This window comes from Urocitellus parryii, chromosome 3, assembly GCF_045843805.1.
Source record: "Urocitellus parryii isolate mUroPar1 chromosome 3, mUroPar1.hap1, whole genome shotgun sequence".
Lineage (NCBI taxonomy): Eukaryota > Metazoa > Chordata > Mammalia > Rodentia > Sciuridae > Urocitellus > Urocitellus parryii.
The window spans coordinates 89,811,568-89,827,318 of NC_135533.1; the positions used below are offsets into that span (position 1 = coordinate 89,811,568).

Below are 15,751 nucleotides of genomic sequence, written 5' to 3' on the forward strand. Positions count from 1 at the left end.
GATGCTGTCCAGTGAAAACATTTGCTGTATCAGCATCTACTTGGCGGGCTTTTTCTTGGTTATTACCTTCAAGGATGTATTTTGACAGTTTGTTTTCCCTTCAAGGAAGGACTATTTATGGTTTTTTTCTCCTGCCTTCTGAATCTTCAGCTATGACAGAGGCTCCACTTTCAACGTGTTCGTGGGAAAAGGACAGCTGATTGCAGGGATGGACCAGGCTCTGGTTGGCATGTGTGTGAATGAGAGGCGTTTCGTGAAGATCCCCCCCAAACTTGCCTATGGAAGTGAAGGAGTCTGTAAGTTTCCCTTCTGTATTTATAAACATATCTGCAGACAGCCAGAACATTTGCAGGCTATTCATTCAAGCAGACCAGAGAATCTTAGATGTTTTGGCCAGGGAAACATGAAAAGCTGTGAATACACACACAATTAAGATTTCCCTCTTAGGTTTATCTCTTGAGATGTGAAAAAAGACGTCATTGACACAGGTGTATTGAATAATACCTTTGTGTGTGTGTGTATGTGTGTGTGTGTGTGTGTGTGTGTGTGTGTGTGTGTTTGTGGTGCTGGGGATTGAAACCAGGGCCTTGTTCATTCAAGGAAAGCATTCTACCAACTGAGGTAGAGCCCCAGCCCTTGAATGATACCCTTGGTGAGAGGAAAATCTTGTTTTTTTCCTCTCAATTTCATTTGAAGGAAAGATGGAAGAAGAATGGGTTGTTTAGGAATTATACACCAGTGACCTTCCATTCTCTCTGGCGGTGCCCTGGGTATTTGTTTGACTAGCACAAAAGGTTGTGGTTTCTCATTGCAAACTCTTTATTCTAGCTGGTGTGATCCCCCCAAACTCAGTGCTTCATTTTGACGTACTTCTGATGGATATTTGGAATTCTGAAGACGAAGTTCAGATTCACACTTATTTCAAGCCCCCAAGTTGCTCTCGGACCATCCAGGTGTCTGATTTTGTAAGGTACCACTACAACGGAACATTCTTGGACGGGACACTGTTCGATTCGAGGTAAGTCCCACCATTTATGGCAGTGTCTGTGGAAATTCCCCTTAGTTCCTCTGTCTTGTTTGTTTTCTGTTGTCAGTGAAGAAACCAGAAAGGGGGTCCTTCCCAACTTTAACTAGTACCAAACTCCTCTATGTAAGACTTTTGCTTCGTGTTTCATGCTCTATGGCTCTATGGTGCTCTATTGCACCACGTCAAAATTTAATAGATTTGAGGAAACTCTAAAAACAATCATTGCATATCTGGTTTAACAGTGTTTGGAGATCTCATTAGCAAGTGAAGGGGCCATAGATGTCATATTTTAGTTCATTTTTTATAGTTTTCCCATGGAAAGAAAGGGAAAGATGACCATGCCTGCATCTATGGGGAGAAATGGGGCTAAGCTGGAGAACAGGGTACCTTTTAGGGTTTCCTCTCAGTGCTGTGTGTTTGATTAGGGGAATAGCTGCCTCTTTCATCAGTCACTGTGGACTGCTTGTGGACTTCTGCTTTGTGTTTTGGAGCAAAGATCCATAAATGCCTGCCTATGTGCTCATTGTCTAGCTGAGATTTGGGTAACAGAAACCCTCCTGAGGGATGAGTTGGAAACACAGGGTATGGAACTTTTCCCCTTTCTCTTTGGATTTCAGTCACAATCGCATGAAAACCTATGACACATATGTGGGAATTGGCTGGCTGATTCCTGGAATGGATAAAGGGCTGCTGGGCATGTGTGTGGGGGAAAAGCGCATCATCACCATACCTCCTTTCCTGGCCTACGGGGAAGATGGAGATGGTAAGTTCTTTTTCTCATCATCTTTATTTTTATTGCAGTGAGTAATTCAGATGTGACCACATGAAACCAACAAAAGACATTTTGGTCTACACTAATAGTGTTCAATATGGTAGTCACTAGCTGCAGGTGGCAAGTTACATTTAAATGAATGAATTAAAACTAAATTCCATTCCTTGATCACTGCTGCATTTCAGATACTCAAGAGTTTTAGATTCTCAAAATTAAAAAATTTTAAATAAAGAGCCTGGGATGTTGCTCAGTGGTTAAAGCATCCCTGTGTTTAATCCTTGGCATCACCAAAAAAAAAAAAAAAAAAAAGTCATAGTTTCATGAGGCCTGCTGAACTAGACCGCAAAAAATGAGCACTTTCATCACTGTAGAAAGTTCCATTGAACAGTGATAGCTTAGATCATCTAGTGTTGAAAATTCCATTCACTCATGGTCATTGGCATTCATATGTAATCACCCTGTTATAGCCTTGCAAGGTGTGGCCTTGGACATCCGTTATTTATTTTTTCTGTCCCACCTGTCCACCTGTGATGATTTTTTTTTTTTTTGGTACCAAGGATTGAACTCAGGGGCACTGAACCACTGAGCCACATCCCCAGCCCTGTTTTGTATTTTATTTGGAGACAATAAAATATTACAATAAATAAACATCACACAGGCTCTGAAGTCAGCCACACACTGCAGGCCACAGAGCTCTTCTTTGAACTCATCGTCCAATGCCATCGCTGCCTCCCCCACCCCACCTGACACTCACTGCTGAAAGCAGGCACCTCCAACTTGGGCTACCTTCATCACATCTTCAGTGGGGTCAGCTCCCAGTTTGGAACTCCAGCTGCCAGGTACCCAGTTTCTAACTACCTCCTCTCCCCAGCAGCCGTTACCCTGGCACAGTGACACTCTGGTTACCTTCACCATGCTGAGGGCAGAGATTCCAGCTAACAAAAGATGACCCCACCTATTGAAGGAGAAGGGAATCAGGAAAGATACTGATCTCCAACCAAAACCATTCCTGTTTCTTCCTTCAATATTTGTTTTCTTCTCCTTCTCTATTCTCTTGTTCTCAAATCCCCAAAATATGTGAAACCAAGTACTTTGCATGAATTAGGATTTTGAGGACTGGGATATCTGAATAGTATATTACAGTTGTATTGTATATTCCTTTTCCCCCTTTTTTCCCACCAATTTCTACTATTATAACATTTTTTTGTTTTCTTAATATATGTGTGTGTTTGTTTTATGTACTCTATTGTCTTCCCACTTACTTGTCTACCCCAAATTACTTCCTCTCCCTTCTCCTGCTACTAATCTTCCTCTTTAGATTTCTTTCTCACTTCCTAAGATATAAAAACTATAATCTTACCTTCAATCTCCTCAGCATACCATCCTACTCCTCACCCCTGATTCTTTGTTCACCATCATAAACAGTAAAACCTTTTACAAACCTACTGAATATATTGTAGATAATAATTGAATTCACCATTTCTGTGCATTGTGACTAAACTGTAAATGTCTTAATAGCAAACATTTGTTTTTAGGGTGTATATTATTTATATTGGGATCTGTTAACATTGTTCTTCACCTCAAAGAAGAGGTATTGGATCCCTCCAGGGGCACTATAAGCTTATAGGGTAAAACGGTAATGCCTCAGATCCACAGAACTAGAAGGGAAGACACACAGGCAATATGAAAAGACAAGGGAAGAAAGTGCCCCAAACAAATCAAGGTACCACATTATCAGAATCCATGGCTAGCACAGCATAAGAAATGACAGAGAAGGAGTTCAGGATGTACATAATTAAAATGTTCTGCGAATTAAAGGATGATATAAGAGAGCAAATACAGGTAGCGAAAGATCATTTTGACAAAGAGCTACATAAACAAACATAGGAAGCAAAAGATTACTTCAGTAGGGAGATGAAGGTTCCAAAAAACAAAACAAAACAAAACAAAACAAAATCCAGAAATCATTGAAATGAAAGAAACAATAAACCAAATTAAAAGTTCAATTGAAAACATCACCAACAGATTAGACCACTTGGAAGATAAGACCTCAGACAATGAAGATAAAATATATAATCTTAAAAAGAATGTAGACCACACAGTGAAAATGGTAAGAAACCATCAGCAGAACATTTAAGAAATATGGGATAGCATAAAAAGACCAAATTTAAGAGTTATTGGGAAGAGGAAGGCATAGAGTTCCAAACCAAAGGAATGAGCAATCTATTTAATGAAAAAATATCAGAAAAATTTCCAAACATGAAGAATAAATTGGAAAACCAAATTCAGGAGGCTTACAGGATACCAAATGTACAAAGATCACAACAGATCCACAAAAAAGGCACATTATAATGAAAATGCCTAACATACAGAATAAGGAGAGAATATTAAAAGACAAGAGAGAAAGGAATCAGATTACATATAGGGGGAAACCAATTAGATTATGTGCAGATTTTTCAACCCAGACCCTGAAAGCTAGAAGACCTTGGACATCATATATCATTCTCTGAAAGAAAATGGATGCCAACCAAGAATCTTATATTCAGCAAAATTAAGCTTTAGATTTGATGATGAAATAAAAACCTTCCCTGATAAACATAAGTTAAAAGAATTTATACCTTAAAATCCTGCACTACAGATCACCCTCAGCAAAATATTCCATGAAGAGGAATTGAAAAACAATATGAAAATCAGCAGGGGCTGGGGTTGTGGCTCAACGGTAAAGCACTCGCCTAGCTTGTGTGAGGCTCTGGATTCTATCCTCAGCATCACATAAAAATAAACAAACAAAGGTTAAACAAAAACCAAAAAAAAAAAAAAAAAAGAAAAAAGAAGAAAAAATCAGCAAAGGGAGGAATTACACTAAAGGAAAAACTAATCTAAGGAGAAACCAAGTCAAGTTAAATATCAAAAACCAAAAATGGCTGGGAATACAAATCATGTCTCAATAATAACCCTGAATGTTAATGGCCTAAATTCACCAATCAAAAGACATAGATTGACAGATTGGATTTAAAAAAAAGCCCCAACGATACGCTGCCTCCAAGAGACTCATCTCATAGGAAAAGACGTCCACATATTGAAGGTGAAAGGTTGGGAAAAATCATACCACTCACATGGACTACAGAAGCAAGCAGGGGTTTCTATCCTCATATCAAATAAAGTAGACTTCAAGCCAAAGTTAATCAAAAGGGATAAAGAAGGCTATTTCATACTGCTTAAGGGAACCATTCATCAATAAGATTTAACAATAATAACTTTATATGCCCCAAACAAAGGAGCATCTACATTCATCAAACAAACTCTTCTCAAATTCAAGGGTCAAATAGACCACAACACAATAATTCTGGGTGACTTAGTACACCTCTTTCACCTCTAGATAAATTTTCCAAACAAAAGCTGAACAAAGAAACTATAGAACTCCATAATACAATCAATAACTTAGACTTAATTGACATATACAGAATATTTCACCCTTCAATGAATGAATACACTTTCTTCTCAGCAGCACATGGATCCTTCTCCAAACTAGACAATATGTTATGCCACAAAGCAACTCTTTGCAAATATTAAAAATGTAGAGATACTACCCTGCATTCTATCAGATCATAATGGAATGAAATTAGAAATCAATGATAAAATAAAAAAATAAAAGCTACTCCAACACCTGGAGATTAAATAATATGCTATTGAATGAACAATGGGTTGCAAAAGACATCAAGACGGAGATTAAAAAATTTTTAGAGGGGCTGGGATTGTGGCTCAGTGGTAGAGTGCTCACTTAGCATGGGTGGGACCTGGGTTCGATCCTCAGCACCACATAAAAATAAAGACATTGTGTTGTGTCCATCTACACCAATAAATAAATATTTTAAAAAAATTATTAGAGGTGAGTGAGAACACAGATACAATGTATCAAAACCTCTAGGACATGGGCTGGGTTGTGGCTCAGCGGTAGAGTGCTTGCCTAGCATGTTCAGGCCCTGGGTTTGATCCTCAGCACCACATAAAAATAAATAAATAGATAAAATAAAGGTATTGTGTCCAACTATAACTAAAAAATAAATTTTAAAAAACCCCTCTGGGACACTATGAAGGCAGTACTAAGAGGACAGTTCATTGCTTAGAGTTCATTTCTTAAAAGAAGAAAAAGTCAACAAATAAATGACCTAACATTGTATCTCAAAGCCTTAGGAAAAGAAGAACAAATCAACACCAAAAGCAGTAGAAGACAGGAAATAATTAAAATCTGAGCTGAAATCAATGAAATTGAAACAAAAGAAACAACTGAAAAAATTGACAAAAAAATAGTTGGTTCTTTGAAAAAATAAATAAAATTGACAAACCCTTAGCTATGCTAATGAAGAGAAGGAGAGAGAAAACTAAATCACTAACATACATGATGAAAAAGGAAATATCATAATGGACACTACAGAAATACAGAAGATAATTAGAAATTATTTTTAAAACTTGTACTCCAATAAAATAGAAAATATCAAAGGCATTGACAAATTTCTAGAGTAATATGATTTGCCCAAATTGAATCAGGATGATATACACAATGTAAACAGATCAATTTCAAGGGATGAACTAGAAGACGCCATCAGAAGCCTACCAATCAAGAAAAACCCAGGATCAAATGGATACACAGCTGAGTTCTACAAGACCTTTAAAGAAGAACTAATACCAAATACTCTTCAATTTATTTCATGAAATAGATGGAGCACTTCCAAACTCATTCTATGAGGCCAGTATCACCTTGATTCCAAAACCAGGCAATGACACATCAAAGAAAGGAAACTTCAGATATATATCTCTAATGAACATAGATGCAAAAATTCTCAATAAAATTCTGGCAAATCAAATACAGAAACATCAAAAAGATAGTGCACCACGATCAAGTATGGTTCATCCCAGGGGTTCAAGGTTGGTTCAACATACAGAAATCAATAAATGTAATTCATCACATCAGTAGACTTAAAGATAAGAATTATATAATCATCTCAATTGATGCAGAAAAAGCATTCGACAAAATACAAAATCCATACATGTTCAAAACAGTAGAAAAACTAGGGATAACAGAAACATATCTCAACATCATAAAGGCTCTCTATGCTAAGCCCTAGGCCAACATCATTCTAAATTGAGAAAAATTGAAAGCATCCCCTCTAAAAACTGGAACAAGACAGGGATGCCCTCTTTCACCACTTCTATTTAACATAGTTCTGAAACACTGGCCAGAGCAATTAGACGGAAGAAATTAAAGGGATATGGACAGGTAAAGAAGAACTCAGATTAGCACTATTTGCTGACAATATGATTCTATAACTAGAAAACCCAAAAAATTCTACCAGAAAACTTCTAGAACTAGTAAATGAATTCAGCAAAGTAGCAGGATACAAAATCAACACCCATAAATCAAAGGCATTTCGGTGTATCAGTGACAAATCCTCTGAAAAGAAAAACTGTCCCATTTACAATAGCCTGAATGAAAAATAAAATACTTGCATAATGAAAGAGGTAAAAGACCTCTACAATGAAAACTACAGAATGCTAAATAAATAAATTAAAGAAGACTTTAGAAGATGGAAAGCTTTCCTTTGTTCTTGGATAGGCAGAATTAATATTATCAAAATGACCATACTTCCAAAAGCATTAAAGAGATTTAATGCAATTCCGATCAAAATCCCAATGACATTCCTCATAGAAATAGAAAAATCAGTCATGAAATTCATTTGGAAACATAAGAGACCCAAAATAGCTTAAGCAATCCTTAACAAGAAGAGTGAAGCAGGTGGCATCACTATACAAGACCCCAGACTATACTACAGAGCAATAGTAACAATAACAGCATGGAATTGGCACCAAAAAAGACTGGTAGACCAATGGTACAGAATAGAGGACACAGACACTAACCCACATAATTACAGTTATCTTATAGACAAAGGCGACAAAAACATATGATGGGGAAAAGATAGCTTCTTCAACAAATGGTGCTGGGAAAACTGGAAATCCATATGCAACAAAATGAAATTAAACCCCTATCTCTTACCTTGCACAAAACTCAACTCAAAGTGGATCAAGGACCTAGGAATTAAACCAGAGATCCTGCATCTAATAGAAGAAAAAGTAGGCCCAAATCTCTATCAAATTAGATTAGGCCCCTACTTCCTTAATAAGACTCCTATAGCACAAGAATTAAAACCAAAAATTAATAAATTAAAAAGCTTCTTCTCAACAAAAGAAACAATCAGTGAGGTGAATTAAGAGCCTACATCTTGGGAGCAAATTTTTACCACTTGCACATCAGATAAAGCACTAATCTCTAGGGTATATAAAGAACTCAAAAAGCTAAACACCAAAAAAACAAATAACCCAATCAATAAATGGGTCAAGGAACTGAACAGACATTTCTCAGAAGGTGATATACAATCAATCAATAAACATATGAAAAGATGTTCAACATCTCTAGCAATTAGAGAAATGCAAATCAAAACTACTCTAAGATTTCATCTCACTCCAGTCAGAATGGCAGCTATTAAAAATACAAACATCAATAAGGGTTAACAAGGATGTGGGGAAAAAAGTCACACTCATACGTTGCTGGTGGGACTGCAAAATGGTGCAGCCAATATGGAAAGTAGTAAGGAGATTCCTTGGAAAAATGGGAATGGAACCATCTTTTGACCCAGCTATCCCACTCCTCGGTCTATACCCAAAGGACTTAAAAACAGCATACTACAGGGACACAGCCACATCAATGTTTATAGCAGCACAATTCACAATAGGTAAACTGTGGAACTAACCTAAATGCCCTTCAGTAGATGACTGGATAAAGAAATTGTGGTATATATACACAATGGATTATTACTCAGCAATAAAAGAGAGTAAAATCGTGGCATTTGAAGGTAAATGGATGGCGTTGGAGAAGATAATGCTAAGTGAAGTTAGCAAGTCCCTGAAAATCAAATGCCTAATGTTTTTTTCTAAGGAGGCTGATTCACAGTGGGGCTTGGAGGGGAGCATGGGAAGATTAGATGAATTCTAGATAGGGCAAAGGGGAGGGAAGGGAAGAGAGGGGGTAAGGGAGTAAAAAAGATGGTGGAATGAGTTGGACATCATTACCCTAAGTATATATATGAAGATAAAAATGTGTGAATATACTTTTTGTACAACCAGAGATATGAAAAATTGTGCTATATATATGTATAATATGAATTGTAATGCATTCTGCTGTCATTTATAACAAATTAGAATAAAAATTTAAAAAAATGATATAACATGCATTGAAAGAGTTTTCTTGGGCTGGAATTGTAGCTCGTGGTAGAGCACTTGCCTGGTATGTGTGAGGCACTGATTTGATTCTCAGCACCACAAATAAGTAAATAAAATAAAGGCCTATCAACAATTAAAATACATATTAAAAAAAGGAAGAGTTTGTCCGTTAACATTCTTTTATCCCAAATTTCTGGATTTAGAATTATTTATTGATTGATATTGATCTGTGCAGGAAGAGCTAGTACCCTATGGTGTCATGTGGATTATCCTTTTGCAGAAATTTCCACTCATGATAATTGTGTTCATAAGGAAGCTCTCTGCCCCTGCCTTACCAGCTGAGGCATTGGATACCAATCTCTCTTGCTTTCCCATATGTGAAATGAGATTGGAATTGGTATAAGTGTTATAGACATCAAGGTAGACATATAACCATATAATATCAGAATTGCCAAATTTTTCCAAATCTGGACTTCTCTTCTGTGTTTTGTCTATGTCATTAGCTCCATATGGCATAATGTTAGAAAATATATTAATTAGAATTAATGTAGATTCAATCATCCCTTGGTACCTACCGGAGAGGTTCTGGTATAACCTGCAGATTCCAATATTCTCATATGCTCAAGTCCCTTATATAAAAATGGGATAATATTTGCATATAACCTATATATATTCTCCTTAATGCTTTAGATTACTTGTAATACCTAACACAATGTCAATGCCATGTAAAGAGTTGTTATGCTATACTGTTTAAGGAATAATGACCAAAAAGAGTCTATACCTGTTCAGTACAGATAGTTTTTAAAAAAATATTTTGATCAGCATTTGGTTGAATCCACAGATGTGGAAGCCCGGGATATAGAGGGCTGACTGTATTCTGTTAGGAATATCTGAGAGAAACGGTACCCTGTAGAGAGAGAAATAATTTGAAGACTATTTAAATTTTGGGTTGTGGTTATAAATTTTTTGTTATCTTAGCTAACTTTGGTTTATTTATATCCTGTTTTGGATATACTTAAATGACTCACTGTTACATTTTGCTTCTTAAGAAAATTGACTGTAGGTTCCAAGGAGCAAGTCTTTGTAGTATTTTCCAGAACCAACTCAGGGCTTTGGAATTGTACCTTTAAATATCTGTGATTTGCATTTGTACACAAACAGAAACCCACAGAGGTATGTATTTGGCTTTGCTTATGGGTGTGCAACCACCCACAGACAGCCTTGATTTGCCAGCATGAGCTTGACACTGTGAACATAGTAGTCTCTTCTGTCATTTCAGTTAGTTTGCTCCTTTTTCTGAGTAGGTCAAGCTGTACCTGGTACACATCAGCCCATGGTCGGACACCTTGGAAACCCCAAGTTAGACACCATGGGGAACCATCCAAGTCTTAGAAGAATGTTTGTTTCCTTGTTTTGAATATTTGAAGCAATGAGTAACACCAACACAGAGGGTGTGGCGTGGTGAAGTCCTTCCTAAATCTTGTGTCCTGATTGCCTCATCTTCCTCCATTCCACTCCAGGGAAAGACATTCCTGGACAGGCATCCCTGGTATTTGATGTTGCGTTATTGGATCTCCATAACCCCAAGGATAGTATTTCCATTGAGAATAAGGTCATACCTGCCAACTGTGAGCGGAGGAGTCAGAGTGGGGACTTCCTCAGGTATCATTACAATGGCACACTTCTGGATGGCACCTTCTTTGATTCCAGGTGAGGACACAATTGTAGCCTTCATTCATCAGAACATTTATTAAATGAAGTCCACCACTGGTGGAATGTGATCTGTGTATCTGTCAGTGCTGATTTCATATGTTCATCTCCAATACGGGTCTCTCTTTTCTGATTCTGAATTTCTTCAGAGGCTGCCATGACAGTTACCTTTGGGGGGCTGATTTAGTTGGATCTGCAGGAAAAGAGGAGAGGCTCACCCTAGATTCCCACCATCACCCTATCCTGGTCTTATCTGTCCCATGGGGTCTAGCATGGGAATGGCCAGAGGTCAAGGACCTCCTAGGTGGCTCAGTCAACTTGGTGCCAGGAGACTTGGGTATCGTTTCCTGTCTATGGTGTAGTGACTTTGTGACTACATTTGACCTCAGAACTTCAGGAGCTTTGGTGTATCCCCTGTTCTAAAACCTTTCGCAGACATGGTTAGATGAGGCATATGGACTTGCTTTGCAGTCTTTAAAGGCTGACCAGCTGGAGAGCACTGGTTAGAAGCATTCAGCTCCCTTCTGGATGTTGCAGAGGCTGATTACTATGCCTCTTATTCAAAGTTTTATCAACGGTTATACAGATGGCTCAAGTGTGTTCCTTTGTTATGCCTTGCTCACTCAAGTGGCATGTGTTGTTTGGGACCACTCCTTTAGTTTCCTGTGAACAAGTAATGACAAAAGCCTACCTGTCTCTGAGGTAATAAACTCCTAATTTGTTTAGTCATCCAAAAGGCCAGGTGAGGTGGCATACGCCTAAAATGCCAGTGACTCCCAGTGAAGACACGGGGATTGAAAACTCAGGTCAATCTGGGCAGTTTAGCAAGACTCTTGTCTTAAAAATAAACATTATAAATTGGGCGCGGTGGCACATGAACAAGTAGTGACAGAAACTGAGCCAAGTTTGGGAGGCTGAGATAGGAGGATCGCGAATTAAAAGCCAGTCTCAGCAATTTAGTAAGGTCCTAAGCAACTTGGTGAGACCCTGTCTCAAAAAAAAAAAAAAAAAGAAATATGAAAAGGGCTGGGGATGTGGCTCAGTGGTTAAGCACCCCTGGGTTCAATTCCTGGTATAAAATAAATAAATAAATAAATATTTTTTTAAAAAAGGCTGGGGATGTAGCTCAGTGATATAGCGCTTGTCCAGAAGGCATGAGGCCTTGGGTTTGATCTCCAACACTGGAGGAAAAAAAAAAGGAATTTCTGTTCTCAAAGGTAATTTTTTTTTTTTTTTTTTTTGGTACCAGGGATTGAACTCAGGGGCACTTGACCACTGAGCCACATCCCCAGCCCTTTTTTGTGTTTTATTTAGAGACAGGGTCTCACTGAGTTGCTTAGTGACTCACTAAATTGCTGAGGCTGGCTTTGAACTCGAAGCTCTCCTGCCTCATCCTCTCAAACTGCTGGGATTACAGGTGTGAACCACTGTGCTCAGCTGGTACCATCTTATTGAATAATTGAAATGATGCAAAGATCTGCAATGAAAAATGTAATAATTTCCTATCAATCCCTTCCGTTCTGGCCACCCTGAGGCAGGTATTAATTTCCTCAATCTCCGTCCTGACTCATTGACACAGATGCCCTGATGTCCCCCATGAGTCACCTCTTTCTTGTCTCTTTTCTAGCTACTCGAGGAACCGAACCTTTGACACATACATTGGGCAGGGCTACGTGATTCCTGGGATGGATGAAGGTTTACTTGGTGTTTGCATTGGAGAGAGGCGAAGGATTGTGGTCCCGCCTCACCTGGGGTATGGAGAGGAGGGAAGAGGTGGGTATCACGGGCCTTCCTCACTGACTGGCAGCTTCCACATTGCCCGGTTCATGTCAAAACATTGAAGCCAAAGTTCATCTTAAGACTTGATTGCACCAAATAGGTTTAGTTTCTAGCATTCTGATATTTTTCTTTGTTCGTGGCTTACTTTCCTTTTTCTTTTGAAATTTTTAAACCTACACCAAAGTTGAAAGATCTGTATAGTGAATTCCACTTTGTCTCACCACTTGCTAACATTTTGCTCTATTTTATCTCTCTTCATGTTTGTTTGTTTATTTATTTATTGGCTGATCTGTTTGCAAGTAAAATGCAAAACCCTTCTTTTGGTTTTTGTTTTGTATGGCATGAAATTATTCATTTAAGTATATAATTCATCTGGGTGTGGGAATTGAACCCAAGAGCACTTTATCACTGAACTACATCCCCAGTCCTTTTTATTTTTTATTTTGAGATACAGTACCACCAAATGTCTGAGGCTGGGCTCCAACTTATGATTCTCTTGCCTCAGCCTCCCAAGTCGCTGGGATTACACATGGTGCACCACCATGCTCAGTGCCAGCAGATATTTAATGGCTTCATAGTGTTTGTTTGTTTGCTTCTTTTTAGTAATTTTAGATGCAGGTGTACATAATACCTTTATTTTATTTATTTATTTTTATGTGGTGCTGAGGATCAAACCCAGTGCCTCACACATGTTAGGCAAAGGCTCTGCCACTGAGCTACCGCCCCAACCCATGTTTCCATGTTTCTTTCTTTCTTTTTTTTGGGTACTGTTGAACCCAGGGGTGTGTTATCACTGAGCCACATCCCTAACCCTTTTTATATTTTATTTTGAGACATGGAATTGCTAAGTTATTTTAGGGCCTTACTAAATTGCTGAGGCTAGCCTTGAACATGCAATACTCCTCCTGCCTCTGCCTCCTGAGTTGCTGGGATTATAGGTGTGTGCCACCACGCCCAGTGGCTTCATAGTATTTCAGAACTGTTTTTCTTTTTCTTTTTTTTTAATTTTTCTTAATTATATTTTCTTTCATATGCCATTTTTTGCTAACTTACTTAGACTTGCTTAGGAATAATTAGCAACTGTATTTACTTTGCTTTAGTGTTCTTTTTGTTGATGGAATTCTGGTCAGGTCTTGTTAGTTGTACACATTAACTTTGTTAAACCTTTTCTGATTGTTGGTGATAAATCATATCAATCTTAGGAATTTTCCTTGTAGGGTTTATCTCAGAGCATCTATGAAACATCAAGCTGATTGGAAACTAGAGTATACCATGGTGATGCATGGTTTTCTTCATGACTTAAATTTCTGACTTAAGTCACAAAAGATCCCAGCTTAAGAAACATTCAATAGGTTTTACTTCATGCGCTGTTTGTTTAGTGTCTTGATACTGTTGTTTGTATCATGTCATTTCTGTATCCAGCCACAGACATACAAAAATGGATAAACATCCCTGAGCATGCCTGTATTGTGATGAACTGAAGACTGATTCTTCCTTTCTCCAGAAAGAGCACATTGATGGAAAACATTTGCTTAAATTATTTTTCCCTTTTGGCTTTCCATCAAGTATGAGACAGAGCTCTGCAAAGAATTATATGAGGCTCTGGGAAGCATCCAAAGGCTCATAAATTTTCGGAGCATGAGAATGCTTTGTTCTGACTCATGTTGTGGTGGGGGGAGGGCCCTCTGATGTGTAAGGCCCAAGTGCTGTCGTGTGGGGCCTGCTTCTGTTCTCTTGATTAGCACCTGTGGCTTCTTCATGTGGGTTGCATAGGTCCTAATGCTGTGGGACTGATTCCAGAAGGGTGTCAAGATGTGGATGCTTCCTCACCACAATCCACAGGCTCACAGTAAGGGCTCAGCACATATTTATGGCGGGAATGAATTGCTGGGTCCTCTGTGTTGTTCTCAGCTTCTATCAACCAACCCCTAATTTTGTCGTAGCACTTTCCCCTGCAGGATTGGTGGGAGAAGGGTAGGCCTTCTGGAAAAGGTTCAGGATATCTCTGCTGTCTGCTTTGTCCCATGAGGACAGCCCTGGAATTAGGAAGCTTAGATGTGTTTGCAGCCCTAAAGTAGGAACAGATCCTACCCATAGGGTTGTCCGGGAATCTCTTCCTTGATGGTTAGTTGTTACTCAAGTTACAAATTGCCTTTTCAGCACTCTTATAAGAAAAAGAGAAGAGGAAAATAACTCCTTTTTACCCATTGTGCAACTGGGACTTATTGTATGCAGCCTCATTCAAACCTGGAAATGATCTCTGAAGTATTATTATCCTCATTGTTTAGATAAAATAATGAGGTTCATGGAGATTGAGTCATTTGCCTAAGACCAGAAGAGCTAATCATTGATGGAGCCAGAATTGGACCCTTGGCTTTTTGATCCCACAGGCAGATGGAAAGAATGAATTTCCATTAAGTTGTGACTTTTTAATACCCATAAATGAAAATCTGAGGACTTAAACCAGAAGTCCCAGAGCTTTCAAAGGAAACTTACAACCAATAGGAACAAATGAATTTCCCTCCTGGGCTAGGCAGCTGGCTGCCTTTCTTTTTTGTTGTTACCTGTGTCTCTTTGTGTGTGTGTGTGTGTGTGTGTGTGTGTGTGTGTGTGTGTGTTGGGGATTGAACCCAGGGTTTCTCACATGCTAGGCAAGCAGACTGCCACTGACCTATGTCCCCAGTCATGTGTTTCTTCTTGGGGAGGCATTCTTGTGAAAATGGAATGACAACTTCTGCATTGGTTAAAGAGCTCATTGGGGGAGGCCAGGATTGGAGCCATAATGAAATGATGAACTATTTGCACCTCCTAGGTGGTGGGCACTCATTCCTACACTTAATCTATAAATAGCTTTATGAAGTCAGAGCAAGATGGGGGGTGGGAGGCCTGCTGGCTGCCTGAGGCTGAAAGCCCTGTCTTAGGGCTCAAGGTCTGATCTCTAATTTTACACTCTCAGAAACTCCCATCTGCATGTCCATCAAAGATTCAATAAATGTTTTCCTGACCAGGTCCTGGCTGTAAGTGTTGGGGATTCATTAGAGAAGACAAACAAAATTCCCTGCCCACGCAGAGCTTCCGTCTTTGCTGATGCCTGCTTGTGCCTCTGAATTAACCAGGTACCTGGTAGACAAGCTCACGTTAACTTCCTTGGAGCTGACAAACAAACCTAATGTTAAAAGTTTCTTGAG

At 38.7% G+C, this 15,751-nt stretch overlaps 1 protein-coding gene across 1 annotated transcript in view; it reads left to right on the forward strand.

Moving 5' to 3' along the window:
* Fkbp9 (FKBP prolyl isomerase 9) overlaps window positions 1-15,751 on the forward strand; it is a 47,646-nt gene that overhangs the window by 17,967 nt on the left and 13,928 nt on the right. The window contains exons 2-6 of the mRNA XM_026401555.2: window positions 151-296; window positions 829-1,018; window positions 1,645-1,790; window positions 10,595-10,784; window positions 12,412-12,557. Coding sequence (XP_026257340.1) covers window positions 151-296; window positions 829-1,018; window positions 1,645-1,790; window positions 10,595-10,784; window positions 12,412-12,557 — 818 coding nt within the window. The remainder of the gene's footprint in view (window positions 1-150; window positions 297-828; window positions 1,019-1,644; window positions 1,791-10,594; window positions 10,785-12,411; window positions 12,558-15,751) is intronic.